Below are 21,762 nucleotides of genomic sequence, written 5' to 3' on the forward strand. Positions count from 1 at the left end.
CAAATGCTTTCGACTTGGTTTGTCTTCCGCTGGCTCAAGGGTCCATCTGACCACAGATGCCTGGTCGGCAAAGCACGGTCAGGGCAGCTACAGCATGGGTCTCAGCAGGCTCCCACTTCGGGCCGGAATCCAACCTTCATTCCCCGCGGTGACAATGGCAGACTTGCCCTCCATAACGGAATACCGTTAAAGGATTTAAAGTTAGTTCATTTCAATTAGGGCCGCAAAAGGTCCTCCTGAGTCCTGTATTGTTATTTTTAGTCACTACCTCGGGGCTGGCGTGCATGCCTGCCTGCTTCCCTCCTTGCCTGGATGTGTGGTGGTAGACGTTGATCAGGCTCCAACTCCGGAACGCAATACAAGAGGGAGCTCGTCCTCAGAATCAGCTGGGGGCAGTGTCCGGCGCCATGTATCGCCAGCTATGGCCAGACAGCCAACATGCCCTTCAACGTCAGCTGCTGATGCCACCGTAGCGCCATCAGCCCAGGGGGGCTCAGCGGTTTGGAAATTTTTTCACGTGTGTGTCTCAGATCGGAGCAAAGCCATCTGTTGTCTCTGCCAGCAAAAATTGAGCCGTGGAAAGGCCAACTGCCACGTAGGGACAAGTGCTTTACGAAGGCACCTGGAGAGAAGGCACAAACAGCTATGGCAAGAACACCTGAGGAAAAGAAGCACCCCTCAAAAGACAAGCAGCGGAGAACAACCGTGGCAGCCGTCACAGGGGGCTTCTGCTGCTCCACGTTCCCATGGTATTGTTCATGGCTGGGGGGAGGAAGAATGGGTACACTTTTAAACAATTTAAAAATACAACCATCTAAACTTTCAAACAATTTAAAAATACAACCATCTAAACTTTCAAACAATTTAAAAATACAACCATCGCCCTATTTATAATTTATAACCTATCTATAAACGTTCTAACCTAGCGACTAGAAGGCACAATAGTCCTAGGCTTCTTATTCATTACCTCCCCATCTCGCTTCCTCACCCTCTTGTTGGCTCCAGAGGTTTCTTTGTTCCTCTTAATATTACAATTCTAAGCTAAGTAAACCACTTCTTGATACACTCAGACTGAAAGGCTAGCTATTGCTAGTTAAAAAGTATACTAAGACCAAGGTGTTGGAACCAAACAATGAAAGACCACCCCTCCTTAACATACCACCTCAACCTACACCACAGCCCAGACCAATATTATTTATATTATGGTGTTCCTCAGGTTATACTACTCTCAGCACAAGCACTTGTCAGGTAGTTGGCTTAGCCCCTGTTAAAGTGCCCCAGACCAACACAAACCAGAATAACCCAGGTTCACCCAATCAAGCTCCCCCCCCCCCCCCCCCCGTCCTCCAGGACCTCGCCGGAGGCCAGGGTTTGAAACGCAAATACAAATACCAGCTAAGAGGACGTAGAGGACCTCAGCCCAAACAAATCTCTCTATTATCACAAGAAAAGTAACTTCAGGGTATTTCTACCAACACCATCCAAAAATTAATGTACTATAGAACAAAAACAACCCCTAACCACAGCTTGGCCTTTGTTTATGGGTTAAATAAGAGGGTTCATGCTCTATACTTACGGGGAAGGTAAATGTTTTGACTCAATGTTAATGTATTGACTTAATGTTTTGAGTCAATCTTGTTCATTGATCAAGTTAGCAGTTAATGTTTGAAGTTGACGCTGTTGATATTGGTTCATTATCTATGTCAAACTGTTGAAGAAAATTTCAATAAAAAATTTATTGGAAAAAAAAAAAAAAAAATACAACCATCTATCATTTTCAAAAAATTTAAAAAAGGGCAAAAAAACTTGCCCTCCGTAAAACATTCTTGGCAAATGCTTTCGACTTGGTTTGTCTTCCGCTGGCTCAAGGGTCCATCTGACCACAGATGCCTGGTCTGCAAAGCACGGTCAGGGCAGCTTCAGCATGGTTCTCAGCAGGCTCCCACTTCGGGCCGCAATCCAACCTTCATTCCCCGCGGTGACAATGGCAGACTTGCCCTCCATAACGGATACCCGTTAAAGGATTTAAAGTTAATTCACTTCAAATACACAGCAGGGCCTCGAAAGTCCGCCTCCTGTATTGTTATTTTTGGTCACTACCTCGGGGCGGGCGTGCATGCCTACCTGCTGCCCTCCTTGGATGTGTAGTGGTAGCCGTTTCTCAGGCTCCACACCGGATTCCATCCCTCATTCCCCGGCCATTACCCGGGGTCACAGATGACAGACTTGCCCGCCTCCATATGATTCTCGTGAAAGGAATGTGGTGTCATCTTTGCCCGCCATAACTGGTTCTCGTTAAAGGATTTAAAGTACATTCATTTCAAATACACAGCAGGGCCTCGAAAGTCCGCCTCCTGTATTGTTATTTTTGGTCACTACCTCAGGGCGGGCGTGCATGCCTACCTGCTGCCCTCCTTGGATGTGTAGTGGTAGCCGTTTCTCAGGCTCCACACCGGATTCAAACCTCTCATTCCCCGGCCATTACCCGGGGTCACAATGGCAGACTTGCCCGCCTCCACAGGATTCTCATTGTAGCGGTACTGAACAAGTACACAGCAAGTAGAAAATGTAAATTAAAAACAAAACGTAAGCTTTTTAACAATGCCATGGAAAGTTGAGAAGGAAGTCACACATTACCTGACATCACTGAGTGTGGAAGAGCAATCACGCCATGTTGCGCAGTAGTCCAGCATGGCCGTCACTACACAAACAGCTGTTTCAGAATCAGAATCAGAATCAGAATTATTTATTTCGCCAAGCATGACAGGATCATGCCTGGAATTGGGTTTGGCACATTACAGAGCTCAACATCTACAAGGACATGAATAACAGTGCATTAAACAAGAGAGATACATGATAAGCATTTAAACAAGATACAACAGATAGTGGAGGCAGGCTATGAGGGCTCGGCCCACAAGTTCCAAGCGCGTCTGTGAGTCTAAGAACAATGGGGTGGAGATGAGCCGTGGGCGGAGTTCAGGAGATTGACTGCCGAAGGGAAAAAAGAGTTCCTGTGCCTCGTGGTCCTGGTGGGGATGACCCGGAATCTACGCCCTGAACGCAGGCGACTGAAGTAGCAGTGGCCAGGATGAGAGGGGTCCATGGCTATCTTTAGCGCCCTCTTGTGTAGACTAGAGGTGTAGAGAAGATCAAGCGGAGGGAGGGGTTTCCCGATGATTTTCTCCGCTGATCTAATGACCCTCTGGAGTTTTTGTCTGTCCCTGGTAGAGTTGGGCCGAACCTCCGATTTTCGGTTCGCGAACCGGGTTCGCGAACTTTCGCGAAAGGTTCGGTTCGCGTTAAAGTTCGCGAACCGCAATAGACTTCAATGGGGATGCGAACTTTGAAAAAAAAAAATAATTATGCTGGCCACAAAAGTGATGGAAAAGATGTTTCAAGGGGTCTAACACCTGGAGGGGGGGATGGCGGAGTGGGATACATGCCAAAAGTCCCCGGGAAAAATCTGGATTTGACGCAAAGCAGCGTTTTAAGGGCAGAAATCACATTGAATGCTAAATGACAGGCCTAAAGTGCTTTCAAACATCTTGCATGTGTATACATCAATCAGGTAGTGTAATTAAGGTACTGCTTCACACTGACACACCAAACTCATCGTGTAACGCACCGCAAACAGCTGTTTGTGTAGTGACGGCCGTGCTTTACTGGTGCGCACCATGGCGAGAGTGCAGGTTTTGGTGGCTTTACAGCCCATATGGTCACCTGGCTGATGTAGCTGAATGACAGAACAGTGACTGTCCAGCTGATCAAATTTGGTCTGACCACAATGAGGCAACGACCTTATTATCGTGGGTGTGCCCCCCGAGACACTCATCTAGGCGCCGGTCATTGCTCCATTGTGATACGCAAGCCCCTTCACCACGGCAAGGTAATGATCACGAAGGGGAATGGGCGCATGTACATGCCTTTTCTTTTGTTGTTGCAGCTGCCCGCAGTGCAGCCAGAAAAATTAGGCAGTCATGTACACGCACCCGAAAAATTATTACAGCGGCCGGCCTGAAAAATTCAGCAATCCGCCTGGAGTCCCGGACCCTGTTGGTGGTGGCGGAGAAGGTAGTCAAGCGGCCTGCAGGCAGACATGCTGTGTGGAGGGACTGGGAGCGACTTAGTCTTCTTGGGGCAGGCCAGGCAGCCAGTCACACGGCGTGCAGGCAGAGATGCTGTATGTGCGGGGACTGACTTAGTCTTGGGGCGGGCAGCAGCCCTCCGGGATCCATGCCTCATTCATTTTGATAAAGGTGAGGTACTTAACACTTTTGTGACTGAACAGAACAGGTATGCAGTGGCGGGTTCACTAAACAGAACAGGTATACAGTGGCGGTTCACTAAACAGAACAGGTATGCAGTGGCGGGTCCACTGAACAGAACAGGTATGCAGTGGCGGGTTCACTTAACTGCACAGGTATGCGCACTGATGCGGTGGGTTCACTGAACAGAACAGGTATGCAGTGGCGGGTTCACTAAACAGAACAGGTATACAGTGGCGGTTCACTAAACAGAACAGGTATGCAGTGGCGGGTCCACTGAACAGAACAGGTATGCAGTGGCGGGTTCACTTAACTGCACAGGTATGCGCACTGATGCGGTGGGTTCACTGAACAGAACAGGTATGCAGTGGCGGGTTCACTAAACAGAACAGGTATGCAGTGGCGGGTCCACTGAACAGAACAGGTATGCAGTGGCGGGTTCACTTAACTGCACAGGTATGCGCACTGATGCGGTGGGTCCACTGAACAGAACAGGTATGCAGTGGCGGGTTCACTAAACAGAACAGGTATACAGTGGCGGTTCACTAAACAGAACAGGTATGCAGTGGCGGGTCCACTGAACAGAACAGGTATGCAGTGGTGGGTTCACAGCACAGGTATGCAGTGGTGGGTTCACAGCACAGGTATGCAGTGGTGGGTTCACAGCACAGGTATGCAGTGGTGGGTTCAATGAACAGGTATACAGTGGCGGGTCCACTGAACAGAACAGGTATGCAGTGGTGGGTTCACAGCACAGGTATGCAGTGGTGGGTTCACAGCACAGGTATGCAGTGGTGGGTTCACAGAACAGGTATGCAGCCAGACAGGAACAAGCTAAGCCTAACTAATCTTTCCCTGAGAGACAGTCTGCAGCAGCTCGCCCTACTCTGACTAATGCAGGCACACGAGTGGCCGTAATGGCCGCCGCTGCCTGCCTTATATAAGGGGGGGTGGGGCTCCAGGGGCTAGTGTAGCCTAATTGGCTACACTGGGCCTGCTGACTGTGATGTAGAGGGTCAAAGTTGACCCTCCATGTGCATTATGGGGCGAACCGAACTTCCGCAAAGGTTCGCCTGCGGGACGCGAACGCGAACCACTGAAGTTCGCATGGAACCGTTCGCAGGCGAACCGTTCGGCCCAACTCTAGTCCCTGGCGGAGGAACCAGCGTGCCAGACCAGGATGGAAGAGCAGAGGATAGATTCTGTGGTGGCAGAGTAGAATCTTGTGAGGACATGATGGGGCATGCCAAACTTTTTCAGCTGACGGAGAAAGAAGAGTCTTTTCTGGGCCTTTGCCACGGTGGAGCTGGTGTTAGCCTTCCACCTCAGGTCGTTTGATATGGTGGTACCCAGGAGGCGGACGCAGGGAACTATCGCCACTTCAGTTCCGTCAATGTGGATTGGTGATGGAGAAGGGGCATGCTTCCTGAAGTCGATAATCATCTCCACAGTTTTAGCTGTGTTAAGGACCAACCTGTTCTCCCTGCACCAGTGGCAGATACTGTCTACCTGCTGACGATAGGCACTCTCGTCTTCTTTGGTGATAAGGCCAACGATAGTGGTGTCATCTGCAAATTTGATGACTGTCACGGACGGTTGCGGGGCCGCAGGCGCGTCCTGTAACCGCCCGTGAAGAAAAAGCGATCGCACTCGATTCCCTGCATCGATTGCGCTTCAAATCGATACAATCTGGGTTGAGTGTGTAGGGGGAGCTGAAGTCCTTTTCTTAGCAGAGAGAGCACCATCCTAAAGGCTGGATGGCTCTTTTGACTTGCTAATGAAGCCAGAGGGGTAACACTCAGATGTTAATTAACAAACCAGGAGTCTTTCAGAGCCAAGGAAGCTAATCCCAGCAGGGGGCAGACTTAGCGGAACCATTCAGCCCGGATAGGGAAACATAGAGTTATGATCTTTATGCATGTTTTAGAAGTACCATACATCGGAGAGCTGTGGAAGTTATATCATTCTGCTGGTCCGGATCTTGTGAGTATTTTGATATTAAATTGGGGCCACTGGCAGGATCAGAACTCTGGGAATTCCACCGTTTTTTAACCGGGCATGCAAACATGCCCAAGTTTGATATCATATTAATCGGTAGGTTCTGGGGATCGAGAATATGTAATTATTATTTGTGTGCCGGCCGCGCCGGTCTGCCTAGGGAACCTGTCATGATTATGAGGTTGCTAAAGCCCCTGCCCAGATGTGATTACCATAGTCCGGCCTGGGGGCCGACTCTGGAAGCCCGCCTCTGATCTCAGCTCCATTAAAAGTGAATAAGCTGCCTGGGAAAGGAGTCCTCCCATTCCATCCATATAAGAACATCCTGCTGCCAGCTCAGAGGACATAGGGCTGGTGGCCATTTTGCTGAACTTTGACTGAAGCCCTGAGACAAAGGACACATGTGCGGGCGGCCATCTTGATTGGCCACCCCTTCTGTAATCTGGAACAAAGAATTCTGCTGAACTCTGATTGAAACCAAGAACTTTATGATTTTCCCACAAGGACATATTTCCACAAACCATAAGTATTTTCTTCCTTTTTTATTTCATACTGGCTATTACTGTTTTAATAATTGTGATTTTAATAATTGTCTGTATATATTAATTATTTATATTGCGTGAATAAACGACTTTCTCCAAGTCATTCACTGTCCGCTACCCTGCTTATCAGCACACACAGAACTGATCCCGGGTCTCTGAAGATACGCTACTGTTTGTTTGTTGTTGGCTAGACAGAATATCGTGTGTTTAACCGTTTTATTCGCAGGACTAGTCAGTTAGTGGGCTCCACGGTCCCATGGTAACCGCGGTGGTGGCAGTTTACTCTGAACCAGTGGGTGAAGTTGTAATCACCCGTGTCTCACAGGCTCCCTTCTGAGTTGTCTGCGGCTAATTCTTAACGGTTCCTGCGCATTGACTGCGACCAGAGTTCGCACGATCTGTGCGCTGGCACCGTTTAGAAGGCTAAGTGCGGTCAGCCACTAGGGCTCCTGTGACAATGACCTTGACAGAGTCCGCTGTAGATCTGCAGTTGTTGGTGTAGAGGGAGAACAGCATTGGAGACAGGACGCAGCCTTGTGGAGCCCCCATGTTCGTGGTCCGTGGTTGGGAGGAAATGTCACCCAGCTTGACAGATTGTGACCTGTGGGATAGGAAGTCCGTGATCCAAAGGCGTAGGCTGGAATGGACACAGAGTGTAGCTAGACCCTCCTGAAGTCTGCGTGGACAGATGGTGTTAAATGCCGAACTGAAGTCCAGGAGGAGGACTCTGGCATACGAGTCTGGCCTGTCCAGGTGGTTGCTGATGAGCTCCAGGCAGATATTGATTGCATCATCGGTGGACCTGTTTTCCCTGTACGCAAATTGGTATGGGTCTAGGAGGGGCGTGGTGGAGGACTTCAGAAAGGACAGGACAACCCTTTCGAGTGTCTTCATGATAACGGAAGTTAGTGCAACAGGCCTGAAGTTATTGAGGTCAGTGACGCCCTGCTTTTTGGGGACTGGAAAGATGGTGGACCTCTTAAAGCAGGCAGGAACCTTGCCCATCTGAAGTGACTTGTTGAAAATAGTGGTGAGAATAGGTGCAAGTTGCCTAGAACAGGACTTCAGGCAGGCAGGGGACACTCCGTCCGGGCCAGAGGCTTTCCTGGAGTTCATAGTTGACAGGTGATGTATGACGTCGGATTCGTTCACAGCCATGGGGGGTGGGCTTAGACTCAAGGTGAGGTCCGCATGTGCCAGAGGGGAAGTGGGTGGTGACAGATCCCCCGCCGGCAAGTCCTGGCACTCGAACCTGCAGTAGAATTTACTGAGTTCTTCAGCAAGTTCGATGCTGGGTGGAGCGTGACAGGGGGGAGGCTTGTAATTGGTGGCAGCTTTAAGGCCTTTCCATATGGCTCGTGAGTCTTTTGAGCAGAGGTTTTGTTCCATCCTCTCAGTGAACTCCCGTTTGGCAACCCTCAATTCACGATTGAGGTCGTTCCTCACCCTCCTATATTCCTCAAGGTTGCCTGATTTGTGCGCAGCTTCCTTGCGCTTCCGAAGTTGCCGTAGCTTGTTGGAGAACCACGGCTTGTTGTTCGGAAAGACCTTGTAGGTTTTGGTTGGTACACAGGAGTCCTCACAAAAGCTGATGTACGATGTAACGTTCTCCACCCACTCATCCAGGTTGGGTGCCTCCAGAGCCTGCCAGTCCGTACAGTCAAAGCAGGCTTGAAGTTGGAGCTTGGCCTCACTAGACCAGACCTTGGAGGACCTGAGGGCCGGTTTTGCTGACTCCAGACGCCTCTTGTAGGTAGGGATGAGATGAATGAGGCAGTGGTCAGAGGAGCCCAGCGCAGCCCCTGAAACCGCTTTGAATGCATCTTTCAGTATGGTGTAGCAGTGGTCGAGTGTGGCCGAGTCTCGCGTGGGGCAGGCAACATGCTGCTGATAGCGCGGAAGCTCGTGGCGGAGGTTGGCTCTATTGAAGTCGCCCACAACTATGAACAGAGAGTCCGGGAGGGACGTCTCCCACTGGGAAATGGAGTCGCTCAGGTCGAGCAGGGCAGAGTTGACATTGGCATCCGGTGGGATGTACACTCCAACCAGGACGAAGGAGGAGAACTCCCTTGGTGAGTATACTGGCCTGCAGTTAACAAGAAGGAGCTCAAGGTCTGGGGAGCATTTCCTGGCTAGTACTGAGATGTTGGGACACCATGCGGAGCTGATATAGAAACAGATGCCGCCGCCTCTCTTTTTCCCAGACAAAGCGGTGTCTCGGTCAGCTCGTATGAGGCTGAAGCCAGGGAGTTGTAGGGCCTCATCAGGGATATCCTTGTGGAGCCAAGTCTCTGTGAAGCAAAATATCGGGGTGTTAGCGCTGTACTCCTTCCTGTCGCAGAGGAGGAGCAGTTCGTCCAGCTTGTTGGGCAGGGAGCAAACGTTTCCTAGGAGGATTGAGGGGATGGGTGACCTTAGGCCTTTCCTACTTAGCCTCACCAGTGCACCTGAGCGACAGCCCCTACGCCGCTGTCCCCCATGGGACCTTGGGGCAGAGGCAGAGATTAGTAGTTGGGCATGGCTCCAGACCGAATCGTGAAGTCGCGTGCCCTCAGGGAATGAGGAACCATATGCTTCCCACTGGAGGAGCTGTGCTCTGGAGAGGGTGATGCGACTGGTCTGTGGAGTGGGGGGAGCAGATCCCGGGCGGTTGACGTTGGGTCGTCGGGTGCTGGTGGAGGTGGAGAGCCATCGGCTGCTGGCGGGTGGCATAGCCAAGTGGATGGGTAAGGTCAGAAAGATCGGCCCAGACGATATGCCCCAATGCAGATAGCAGATCCCGCAGCCATGCAGGTTAACAGCCTATACGCCCCGGTGCAGTAAATAACAGTCCGTATGCCGCAGTGCAGAAATATAGTTGGATAACAGTCCATAAAGCCACAGTGCAGTTACATAGTAAAATAACAGTCCATATGCCACAGTGCAGTAAAATAACAGTCCATGTGCCCCAATGCCGTTGGTTAACAGACTATATGCCACAGTGCCGAAAATACAGTTAAATAACAGACCATAATGCCACAGTGCAGTTACATAGTAAAATAACAGTCCATATGCCACAGTGCAGTAAAATAACAGTCCATGTGCCCCAATGCCGTTGGTTAACAGACTATATGCCACAGTGCCGAAAATACAGTTAAATAACAGACCATAATGCCACAGTGCAGTTACATAGTAAAATAACAGATCATATGCCACGGTGCAGTAATATAAAATAACAGTCCATGTGCCCCAATGCCGTTGGAAAATCGACTATATGCCACAGTGCCGAAATACAGTTAAATAACAGACCATAATGCCCCAGCGCAGTTTCGTAGTTAAATAACAGTTCATGTGCCACGATGCGGTAAAGAACAGTCCATAGTCCACCGTGCTGTTGGATAACAGACCATATGCCCCAAGTGCAGTTAAATCGCAATCCATGTACCACAGAGCAGTTGGATGGTCCCAAACAGTCGATATGCTCAATACTAAGCGCAGATCTCGCAGTCAGTATGCTTGATGCCCCAGTGTAGGCAGAAAAAGTACGGTACAGGACATGTAGGGAGCCTGCTCACCCCAATTGTAGCTGGCAATGCAGGGCTGGCTGGCTGGGCCTGTTCAGCGGATACAGGGGACAGGGAGCGGCAGCAGGTGTAAAGGAAACAGGCTTACCCTTTTAGTGAGCAGGCGATGGAGGAGCCTGGAGGAGGGAAGAGGGGTGTTGCGGTTGCCGGGCGGTACGTGACCCGCAGTATGCCTGCGGGGAGGCCGGCCGTGACCCTTCCAGATGTTGGGGAACAGCAGCAGTGAGGTCCACGTGGATGGCCGAGGTGCCGATGCCCAGTCCGCTGTGCGGTGCGTTACACAGTGAGTTTGGTGTGCCAGTGTGAAGCAGTACTCTAATTACACTCCCTGATTGATGTATACACATGCAAGATGTTTGAAAGCACTTTAGGCCTGCAATTTAGCATTCAATGTGATTTCTGCCCTTAAAACGCTGCTTTGCGTCACATCCAGATTTGTCACCGGGACTTTTGGCATGTATCCCACTCCGACATGCCCCCCTCCAGGTGTTAGACCCCTTGAAACATCTTTTCCATCACTTTTGTGGCCAGCATAATTTTTTCTATTTTTCAAAGTTCGCCTCCCCATTGAAGTCTATTGCGGTTCGCGAATTTTTCCGCGAACCGAACCTTCTGCGGAAGTTCGCGAACCCGGTTCGCGAACCGAAAACCGGAGGTTCGCGACATCTCTACTTGGGGGGCTCTTACCGTGATAGCGGGAGTGCCCCCCAAAATCGGGATGGTTGGGCCCTCTGCCCGTGACTGAAAGGAGATCTCATCAGTGGAATGCCTGGAGAAGGGCGAGTATTGTAACCTCTCATTTACGTTCTGCTGGGGACTTTCCAAAGGTAAGGAGGGAGGGAAGCAGTAGGGGAGGGGAGTGAGCCTCCTTTTCATCATCAGGCGCCTGTAGGCACATGCCTACACTGCCTTATGGTAAATCCGGCCCGGATTGTTGCCTATGAGTCAGAGAGGAGGGCAGATGGTAGCACTGACCCATGGGTAGCACTTAGGGGCATAAATTCAAATCCTGGTGCCCTGCCCTCCAGTAATACTTATAGGTCAAGGACAACTGTAGTGAGAGGTATATGGAGGCTGTCATATTTATTTATTTTTGAACACCACCAGTTGCCTGGCCGTCTTGTAGATCTATTTGGCTGCAGTAGTGTCTGAACCACACCAAAAACAAGCATGTTGCTTATCCAGTCACACTTCAGTCAGAAACATCTGTATCTGCTGCATGCTTGTTCAGGGTCTATGACTGAAAGTATTAGAGGCAGAGGATCAGCAGGGCTGCCAGGTATCTGGTATTGCTAAAAAGGAAATAAACATGGCAGCCTCCATATCCCTCTCACTACAGTTGTCCTTTAATTCCCCCCACACACACACTTTGTCATTTGGCCTGGTCCCCGCCCCACATTCTCTTCCCTCCGCTCTGTGCAGCGGCTGGCTTGGCAACATTCCTGATGTTATAAACACTCTCAGCAATTTATCATTAACCCTCCACACACTGGTGTCTGTTACCCTAGTCCTGCAGGCATTACTACTCCCGTTATCCCTGCCTGGTACAAATACCCATTCACTTGTCTAGAAAGTATTATCCACCCTATGACTATGGTAAGATTAGAGTGTGAGCTCCTCTGAGGATAGTCAGTGACATGACTATGTACTCTGTAAAGTGCTGCAGAAGGTGTCAGTGCTATATAAATACATAATAATATGGTAGAAGATTAGGCTATGACTATGGTAGGATTAGAGTGTGAGCTCCTCTGAGGACAGTGACATGACTATGTACTCTGTATAGTGCTGCAGAAGATGTCAGTGCTATATAAATACATAATCATAATAATATGGTGGGACATTAGGCTATGACTATGGTAGGAATTAGATTGTGAGCTTCTCTGATGATAGTCAGTGATATGACTATGTACTCTATACAGTGCTGCTGGACGTGTTTGTTTGTGCTATATAAGTACATAATAATAATATGGTAGGACATTAAGCTATGACTATGGTAGGATTAGATTGTGAGCTCCTCTGAGGACAGTCAGTGACATGACTATGTACTCTGTATAGTGCTGCAGAAGATGTCAGTGCTATATAAATACATAATAATAATAATCAGGTAGGACATTAGACTATGACTATGGTAGGATTAGATTGTGAGATCCTCTGAGGACGGTCAGTGACATGACTATGTACTCTGTATAGTGCTGCAGAAGATGTCAGTGCTATATAAATACATAATAATAATATGGTGGGACATTAGGCTATGACTATAGTAGGATTAGATTGTGAGCTCCTCTGAGGACAGTCAGTGACATGACTATGTACTCTGTATAGTGCTGCAGAAGATGTCAGTGCTATATAAATACATAATAATAATCAGGTAGGACATTAGACTATGACTATGGTAGGATTAGATTGTGAGGTCCTCTGAGGACGGTCAGTGACATGACTATGTACTCTGTATAGTGCTGCAGAAGATGTCAGTGCTATATAAATACATAATAATAATATGGTGGGACATTAGGCTATGACTATAGTAGGATTAGATTGTGAGCTCCTCTGAGGACAGTCAGTGACATGACTATGTACTCTATACAGTGCTGCTGGACTTGTTTGTTTGTGCTATATAAATACATAATAATAATAATAATATGGTAGGACATTAAGCTATGACTATGGTAGAAGTTAGATTGTGAGCTCCTCTGAGGACAGTCAGTGACAGGACTATGTATTCTGTAATGTGCTGCAGAAGATGTCAGCGCTACATAAATATATCTATAGATTTTAATGTATTTTATTTTTCTTAAAAATGTATGTTTCCTTTAAAAGTTTGTAAGAAAAGCTTGGTTCAGTTTGCATCGTGTCCTCCCCTGTCCGGCCTCCAGCGTGTCAGGACAGGTTAGATGTGTGATATAGAACACTGTTTGTGTGCCAGGTGAACACTGCAATCCAAACAATGATTGCTGCATGGACTTTGTGTCGTGAGCAGGTCTATGGTTGAAGATTTATTCTGCAACTAGCTTATCTGTGTTTTTTGGCTGTTGTACAGGTGGGATCCGGCCTGGCGGAGTGACGCTCTGTCTCTCAGAAGGTAGAGAAGTACCAGGATCCCTGCAGGATGGCCTCACTGCTGCCCAGGCTGGGCAGAGCTGTACGCTTTTGGATCCAGTCGCCAGCAGCAGGCCGACTGAGAGACGTGAGGCCCTTGTCCTCCATGGGGGTGTCGGGGGCCCAAGTGGCAGAGAAAACGAGGCTGAAGACTATTGATGATCTTCCTGGACCCAGCCAGCTGGAGTTACTCTACTGGTTTTTCGTGAGAGGGTATCTCTTCCGTTCCCATGAGTTGGAGGTAAGAGAGCTGCAGAGGCGAATGATCAAGTTTGGAGCACGGAGAGGATGTAAAAAGTCAAAGACTGACAGATTTAGGGGTGTTTACACACAAAAGATGTGCAGTACCAATCCTGTCAGGTAAAACAGATGTGAAACTGACATGACTGGACTTGACCGGAAATGCACAGATAATTGTGTAAACCAAGCCTTAAAGAGAAACCGTAACCAAGGATTTAACTTCATCCCAATCAGTAGCTGATACCCCCTTTCCCATGAGAAATATTTACCTTTTCTCAAAAGGATCATCAGGGGGCTCTGTATGGCTGATTTTGTGGTGAAACCCCTCCCACAGTGTGATGTCATGGCCATGATCCTGACATCACACTGTGGGAGCCTTGCTGCATGGTGGGAAATAACAGCTGTTTCCAACTGCCAAAAAAGCAAGCATGTCCTTCCTCTGACATAATCTGCCAGCATTAAAGAGAACCCGAGGTGTGTTTAAAGAATGTTATCTGCATACAGAGGCTGGATCTGCCTATACAGCCCAGCCTCTGTTGCTATTCCAAACCCCCCTAATGTCCCCCTGCACTCTGCAATCAGACACAGATCACAGCCGTGCTGTGAGGCTGTGTTTACATCTGTAGTGTCAGTCTCGGCTGCTCCCCCACCTCCTGCATAGCTCCGGTCCCTGCCCCGGTCCCTTCCCTCCAATCAGCGGGGAGGGAAGGGACGCAGGCGGGGACCGAAGTTCTGAAGGAGGCGGGGAGAGCAGCAGACTGACACTATAGAGATAAACACAGCCAGCTCTGACAAGCTGTTTGTCAGCAGCGTGGCTGTGATTTATGAGGGATTGCAAAGTGCAGGGGGACCTTAGGGGGGTTTGGGGTAACAACAGAGGCTGGGCTGTATAGGCAAATCCAGCCTCTGTATGCAGATAACATTCTTCAAACCCACCGCGGGTTCTCTTTAAAGATGTCACCATGTGATAAATGTCTGAATGTAAATCAGGGAAAGGAAAGATGTTACAATGGGCAAACACTGACTAAATAATTTATACATAATTATTGTAAAAATTAAGTACTTTTTTTCATTACTTTATTTTCAGTGGAGTTCCTCTTTACGCTAATTTCACAGTGGGACGTTGCATTGTAGAGTAACAATACAACATTACAATAAAACAAAAAAGGTGGTAACTCACATTAGAGTAAAGCATACAGGCAATGAAAAGTATGCTTCCCTGTATCTGGTAACGTGTGCGTTTAGAGGTAATGCACTGCAGTAGTGTGTCACCATAACGCTACACGTTACAATGCAATGCTAACGTCACACTGTGAACACCCCATAGGATTAGCACTGCAGTGCGGTAAGCTGCATTATAAGACTTTATAACACAGCACTGCAACGTCCTACTGTGAACCTAGCCTTAAAGTGGCCACACACCATACAATAAAACTTTACACCAATTTGATAAATATGATCGGTTGTCCAAAAAAAAAAAAAACAACGTTTTTTTTGTTTTTCATTCGTTTGAGAATTCTGATCGAATTTCCCATTTTTATTTGATCAAAGAAGATCGGGAGTGTTGGATATTTCTGGTTAATTTTTATGAAAATTGAATGGTGTGTTGTAGGTTGTCAATTACTTGATGTACAGACCCAATCAATTTTTTATGAATTTTCAATTGTGTTATTCATAATTGGGGAAAAATTGAACATACTGTATGTTGTACATTGGTTATATTGTTGAAATGTTACAATAAGTCAGAAAAATTGATTGAAGTTCTTGAATTGAAAAGATATTTAAAAAATTGTATGGTGTGTGGACACCCTAAATGAGGCATTTTCAAAAGGACAGTTAAACTGTGTGCTGGCTGGTTCAGTTGGCGATCTGGTGGGTAATGATCGTCAGCCAGTCATTGGGCGCTAGTCTACTTTAGGGGACCCACCGCAAATCCCCATAGAGAATTTGAGCTGTGCTGAAAACGGAAAGAATTTCCGCTTTCAGCTCGTTGAAAACCCTACAAGTCATGTATCTATGGAAAGCTGAGACTCTGCTCACGAAGGATGCCACATTTGGTGAGCAAAACCTGAAGCTCACCGCGTAAGAGGCGCCAAACGGCCATGATCGCGGCTCCGTTGGCCATCTACACACATACACACAGCTGTATTGTTGTTTGTAAACACAGGTGAGGTTAACCCTTCACCACCCCAGCAGCTGGCAGCTATAGTGATCAGTGAGGACAGCTTACACCACGGCCTTTGAGATGATCCACGACACCATGTTGCTGGCTGACAGAGGTGCCCTCCTGGCACGCCGGATCCCGTGATGTTCTGGTCCAAGGAAGGGTCACGGGTGATGATGATGATGATGTTGTCTGGTGGGGTATACCCGGTCCCGGGGAACTATCATATGTCACTGACCCACTCGCCAAATCTCCGGCTTAAAGGAAAAAAAAAATTCTGCCACGCCCCCAGCTAACAATCCCTCCAATGAGGAGGGAGAAAAATATCAGCAGCACAGAACTAAGATGGCCGACAGAGCCGTGATTGCGGCCGTTCGGCGCCTCCTACGTGGTGAGTTTCAACTTTTGCTCACCGAAAGTGGCATCATTTGTTAGAGCAGAGTCTCAGCTTTCCATAGATATATGACTTGTAGGGTTTTCAACGAGCTGAAAGCGGAAATTCTTTCCGTTTTCAGCACAGCTCAAATTCTGTATGGGGATTTGCGGTGGGTCCCCTAAAGTAGACTAGCGCCAGTCATTGTGTAATGCAGCCAAATGGGGGGTGTTTGTAGCCACCTAGCAGGGCAGCCATCGGGGGGGGGGGGACAACTGACACTGCAGTGAGGGGCCCAGGGCTTCTGAGGGCCCTGGGCCTCTCCAAAGAGCCACATGTGCTGACTGCGGGCCTGTGTCTCACTAACCAGGGGACAAGAGGTGGCACAAAGGGGAACAGAAGTGGGCAAAAGAGGCACAGGGAGAAAAGAGAAGAGACTGGAACATGAGGTCACAGAGAGGGACACAAAAGAGGCACAAACTGAGGTGAGACAGAGGGGGACAAAAACAGGCACAGGGAGAAAAGAGGAGGACAAAAGAGAACGGATAAAGCATAAGAACGGACCTGCAAGGACCTATCTCATTTGTTAACCAGGAACTACCTGTATTTTGCTAGAATTTGGCTCCACCCACAACATGCTAAGGCACGCCCACTTTTGCCACATCACGCTGTGCATGCCGCTTACTTCAGTGTCGGAGCCATGCACATTTTTCGCCGCAGCGCCCTTTGTGCACGGACAAGGGGAGGGAGGGGTGGCTAGTGGGTGGGCACAGCAACCAGTACGTGGGCCCAGGGAGGGGGGGTTGCCCAGGCCTGATGATGTGTGAGGGGCCCCAAAATTTCTAAAGGTGGCCCTGCACCTGTGTGTCAGGGATTGCCAGGGGGTGTGGCTAGTGCGCAACTGGTGACAAGCACATGTCATGTGTAACCATAGCTCCCAAGTCTCCCTTTTTTGGAGGGATGGCCCCTCTTTGAGAACCCAATCACTCTGTCCCTCTTTTTTTCTCATTTGTCCCTCTTTCAGGACTGATGTACAGATCTGAGTAAATGTATTTTTCTACTGAAAAATGTGTTTAAAAGACTCTAAACTTTATTTCCATCCTTTATATTAATATATATTTCTTATTTTCAAATGTTAATATGAAAGAATACTAATGATGAAGGAGCAGTGCGGTTTGAATGATGAGACAACATATTTTTCTTATAAAATCTTTATGGTATGCATGACTAGGGGTGTGGTGGGGCATGGTTAGGGGAGTGGCTTAAGTGTCCCTCTTTCACCTCTCAAAAAGTTGGGAGGTATGGTCTAACATCCAGCTACCTCCTGCTCATGTATACCGAAAGACAGGTTCCAATCCACTGCCCGTGCCAAACACTGGTCTGGCAAATCCTCCCACTCAGCTTTACTGGCAGGAAATGCAGGGGAGCCGCCAGCATATAAGCTAGCCAAGCCCCCGCTTGGGGCCTCACACTGCGGGGGGCCTCGCTCTGCTGCTGGCAGTGGGCGTGCGGGCACCAGGCAGAGCGGCGGGGAGAGAGAATTTCCCACTTAACTTCCTTGATCCTGCCAGCTTCTATCTACTTCCTGTCCCAGCGTCTGTCGCTATGGTAACAGCGCCCACTGTGATGACGTAACCGCATGTCATCACAGGGGGAGCTCTTACCGATGCGACGCGCACCGGGAGAGGCTGAAGATAGAAGCTGTATGCAGGATCCAGGCAGGTAAGTGGAAACTTCACTCTGCCCACTCCCTCCCACCACTACGCACATACTGGGGGCATATTCCTATCTAACCTATACTGTGGACATATACTTATCTAACCTATACTGGGGGCATATACCTATCTAAGCTATACTGGGGGCATATACCTATCTAAGCTATACTGGGGGCATATACCTATCTAAGCTATACTGGGGGCATATACCTATCTAAGCTATACTGGGGGCATATACCTATCTAAGCTATACTGGGGGATATACCTATCTAACCTATACTGGGGGCATATACCTATCTAACCTATACTGAGGGCATATACCTATCTAATCTATAGTGGGGCAAATATACTGGCTACCTATATTGGAGGCACCTACCTATCTAACCTTTATGGGGGCAACTATATGGGCTACCTATACTGGGGTGGGACCTATAGCTGGCTACCTATACTGCGGGCACCTATACCTGTCTCCACGTTGGGGGCGCATTTTACGTCTCGTCCTGGGTGCAATTTAGCCTAGAAACTGCTAGTATTTGGCTCCACCCACATCATGTTTTGGCCACACCCGTTCTTTGCCATTTTGAGGTGTGGCTATCCATTTTTTAGAAGCTTCTTTTGTGGATGGGGGCCTCAAGTTATGGACTGCTTGGGGCCACCAAAACCTTAGCTGCACCCCTGAGGAAATGGGCGCAAAACACTGCACATGTTAAAGGGCAACTGAAGTGTGAGAGATGTGGAGGCTACCATATTTATTTACTTTTAAGCAATACCAGTTACCTGGCTGTCCTGCTGATCCCCTGCCTCTAATACTTTAAGCCATAGCCCCTGAACAAGCGTGCAGCAGATCAGGTGTTTCTGACATTATTGTCAGATCTGACAAGATTAGCTGCACCTGCATGCTTGTTTATGGTGTGATTCAAACACTATTCTAGCCAAATAGATCAGCAGGACTGCCAGGCAACTGGTATTGTTTAAAAGTATATAAATATGGCAGCCACCATATCACTCACTTCAGTTTCCCTTTAACGCTGGGCTGGTAAAACCTACCACTCAGATGTACATGCAGGAGACAGGTGCCACAAAACCATAGCAGCTGCTATGGAGCCCTGGAGCAGAGGGGGCCCTGGTGGTACTTCATGTATTCACCATTAACTTTTTTGTGTTCCTCCACCCTCTGACTTTGTCTCAGTGTCTATGGACTATGTGCAGTGTTGGTTGCAAGAGTAAATTGCCCAACTAACTCATATCCATAGGGTGGGGAAGGTGGCATTGCTTAAAGAAAACCTGTAACATCAAAAAGTTCCCCTGTGGGGTACTCACCTCGGGAGGGGGTAGCCTCAGGGTCCCAATAAGGCTTCCCAAGCCATCCTCCGTCCCTCGGGGGTCTCGCTGCAGCCCTCCGAACAGCGGCGATGTAACTATTTACCTTCCCGGCTCCTGCGCAGGCGCTGTGGCGGCTCTCTGCTCCAAAATAGGCGGAAATACCCTATCGCTAGAGCGGACCCGACTGAGATCAGGTATTTCCGTCTACTTCGGAGCCGAAAGCCGCAACAGCGCCCCCGCTGGAGCCAGGGAAAAGTAAATATTGAACAAGCTGCCGGTTCTGTCAGGCCGCTGTTCGGAGGGCTGCAGCGAGACCCCTGAGGGACGGAGGACGGCGTGGGAAGCCTCATTGGGACCCTGAGGCTTCCCCTTCTCGAGGTGAGTACCCCCCAGGGGAACTTTTTGATGTTACAGTGTCTCTATAAGAATGCCTGCATATGGCAACAGGCCTATAGCCCCGTCTACACGGGGAGAGATTGTGGCGATCCGGCGGCTCGATTAGCCACCGGATCGCCTCTTCCGAGTGCCCGCCGCATCCCCGCTCGATTCCCGCTCGTCCCCGCGCCGCGCCGCTTATCTGCCGCTCGATTCCCTGCCATTGTCCCCTCGCGGGGATCGAGCAGGGAATCGGCGGTGCGGAGATCCGTCCTGTCGGATCTTATCAATCAAGCCGCATCAGCGGCTCGATTGATAAGGAGCATCGCGGTCGCATCTACGTGTGTAGATGCGGCTTAAAACTGTAGCCTAAAAACCCTGTTTTACAAACCTCCCTCCCTCACTAGTCAGTCATTTACTGATCCTTCATACTGAACATTTGTACTGTACTTATGGTGGCCATTGGGCTGATGTGTTAGCAAGTAACTAGAGAATCTGTTTACCATGATAGTTATCTTTTGAGATAACAGAAGGGCTGGGCTCTGGGTGAAAGTTCTATTGATGTTAAAGCGGACCTGAACTCAGGACTTCCTCTCTTCTCTAAAGGTTACTTTCCCACCAAGACGTTGCGTTTTAAGGGACGTTATGGTCGCATAAAGTGCCCTTAACGCAACGCATGGTGGTGTTGAAGTTGGACGTCAGATTGAGCTGCGTTATGCAGCTCTCAAAGCAGCAGCTCCAGGATAGTGATAGGAAGTCCGGAACTTTTTAAGGATTCGGATCATTTGAATCGGATCATTGAAAAGATCCGGATCTTTGAACCGAATCATTTTACTAGGGAAGCAGACTGGGGGTGAAATGACTAGCAGGACAGGACTTTCCCTGCACTGTACATTCTGTATGTTCCTGTTTCTTCCAGACAGACATCCACTGTGAACCGAATCTTTCATTGTGATGATCCGGATGATTCGACTCACAAAAAAGATCCGGATCAAATTCGTTCATGATCCGGACAACACTAGGAGTCCTACCACCAGTCACCACAGTGCAGTGAATATTAATTAGCTGGCCGCAGAGGAGGGGAGACCTCCTCCTCCAACATTACTGAGCATGTGCAAACAGTCTAACGTGGCTTAGCCCAGTATAATGTACAGCATGCAGCACTTTGTTTAAACGTGCTGCGTTACAGAGTAACGCAACGTGGGCCCTGTGAACAGCACATTGATTTTACAGTGCTGTGAGTTAGGCTGCGTTACTGGCTGCTGTAATGTGGGACTTTAACTTCCCACTGTGAAACCAACCTTGAAGTCCAGTTTAGACTCACCGGTAATGGTGTTTCTAACCAGTCCATTGTACGGCTGGAAAAGGAGAGACTCCAGGCTCCTCCTCCTGGGGAAACACAATTAGCAAGAAGCATTAAAAGCCCCCACCCTGCCCCTCCTGCCGCAGTATATTTTGAAAGTAAAAACAGCCACCAAGAAAACCCAGTTGTGCCTGACCGCTAACTAGCTTCTCCCACACCAACGTGTGACAAGGCAGAAGAAAGAATAAAGGAGTAAAGGACAGGGCGGGATGATGTACGCCGTACAATTGAATGGGTAGAAACACCATTACCGGTGAGTCTAAACTGGACTTTCTCTAACCAATCCATTGTACGGCTGGAAAAGGAGAGACAGGCAAGTAATCTTATACTCCCATCAGGGAGGGACTGCTGCCTGCAAAACCTTGCGCCTGAATGCCATATCCTGACCCGACAAGATATCCACTCTATAATGTTTCATGAAGGTTGTCAGTGTCTTCCAAGTGGTTGCCTGACATATTTGCTGCAATGAAGCTCCTGCCTTTTCTGCCCAGGAGGTAGCCATTGCCCTTGAAGAATGTGCTGTTAAAGTCTTAGGTACTACTTTGCTATTCAACTGATAGGCTTCAATTATCACTTTCTTAATCCATCTAGCCAATTTTTGATTTTGAAGCTTGGAGCCCTTTGTTTGGACCTGAATAAAGGTAGCCATACACTGGTCGATTTTTCCATCAGATTCGACCAACAGATACATCCCTCTCTGATCGAATCTGATCAGAGAGGGATCGTATGGCTGCCTTTACTGCAA

General features: G+C 48.7%; 1 protein-coding gene across 1 annotated transcript in view; it reads left to right on the forward strand.

Annotated features, from left to right (window-relative positions):
* Positions 1 to 13,407: 13,407 nt before the first annotated feature.
* LOC137525167 (sterol 26-hydroxylase, mitochondrial-like) overlaps positions 13,408 to 21,762 on the forward strand; it is a 44,803-nt gene continuing 36,448 nt past the window's right edge. The window contains exon 1 of the mRNA XM_068246044.1: positions 13,408 to 13,705. Within this exon, the coding sequence (XP_068102145.1) occupies positions 13,475 to 13,705 (231 nt within the window). The 5' untranslated portion in view covers positions 13,408 to 13,474. The remainder of the gene's footprint in view (positions 13,706 to 21,762) is intronic.

Source organism: Hyperolius riggenbachi, chromosome 7 (genome assembly GCF_040937935.1).
Source record: "Hyperolius riggenbachi isolate aHypRig1 chromosome 7, aHypRig1.pri, whole genome shotgun sequence".
Taxonomy (NCBI): domain Eukaryota; kingdom Metazoa; phylum Chordata; class Amphibia; order Anura; family Hyperoliidae; genus Hyperolius; species Hyperolius riggenbachi.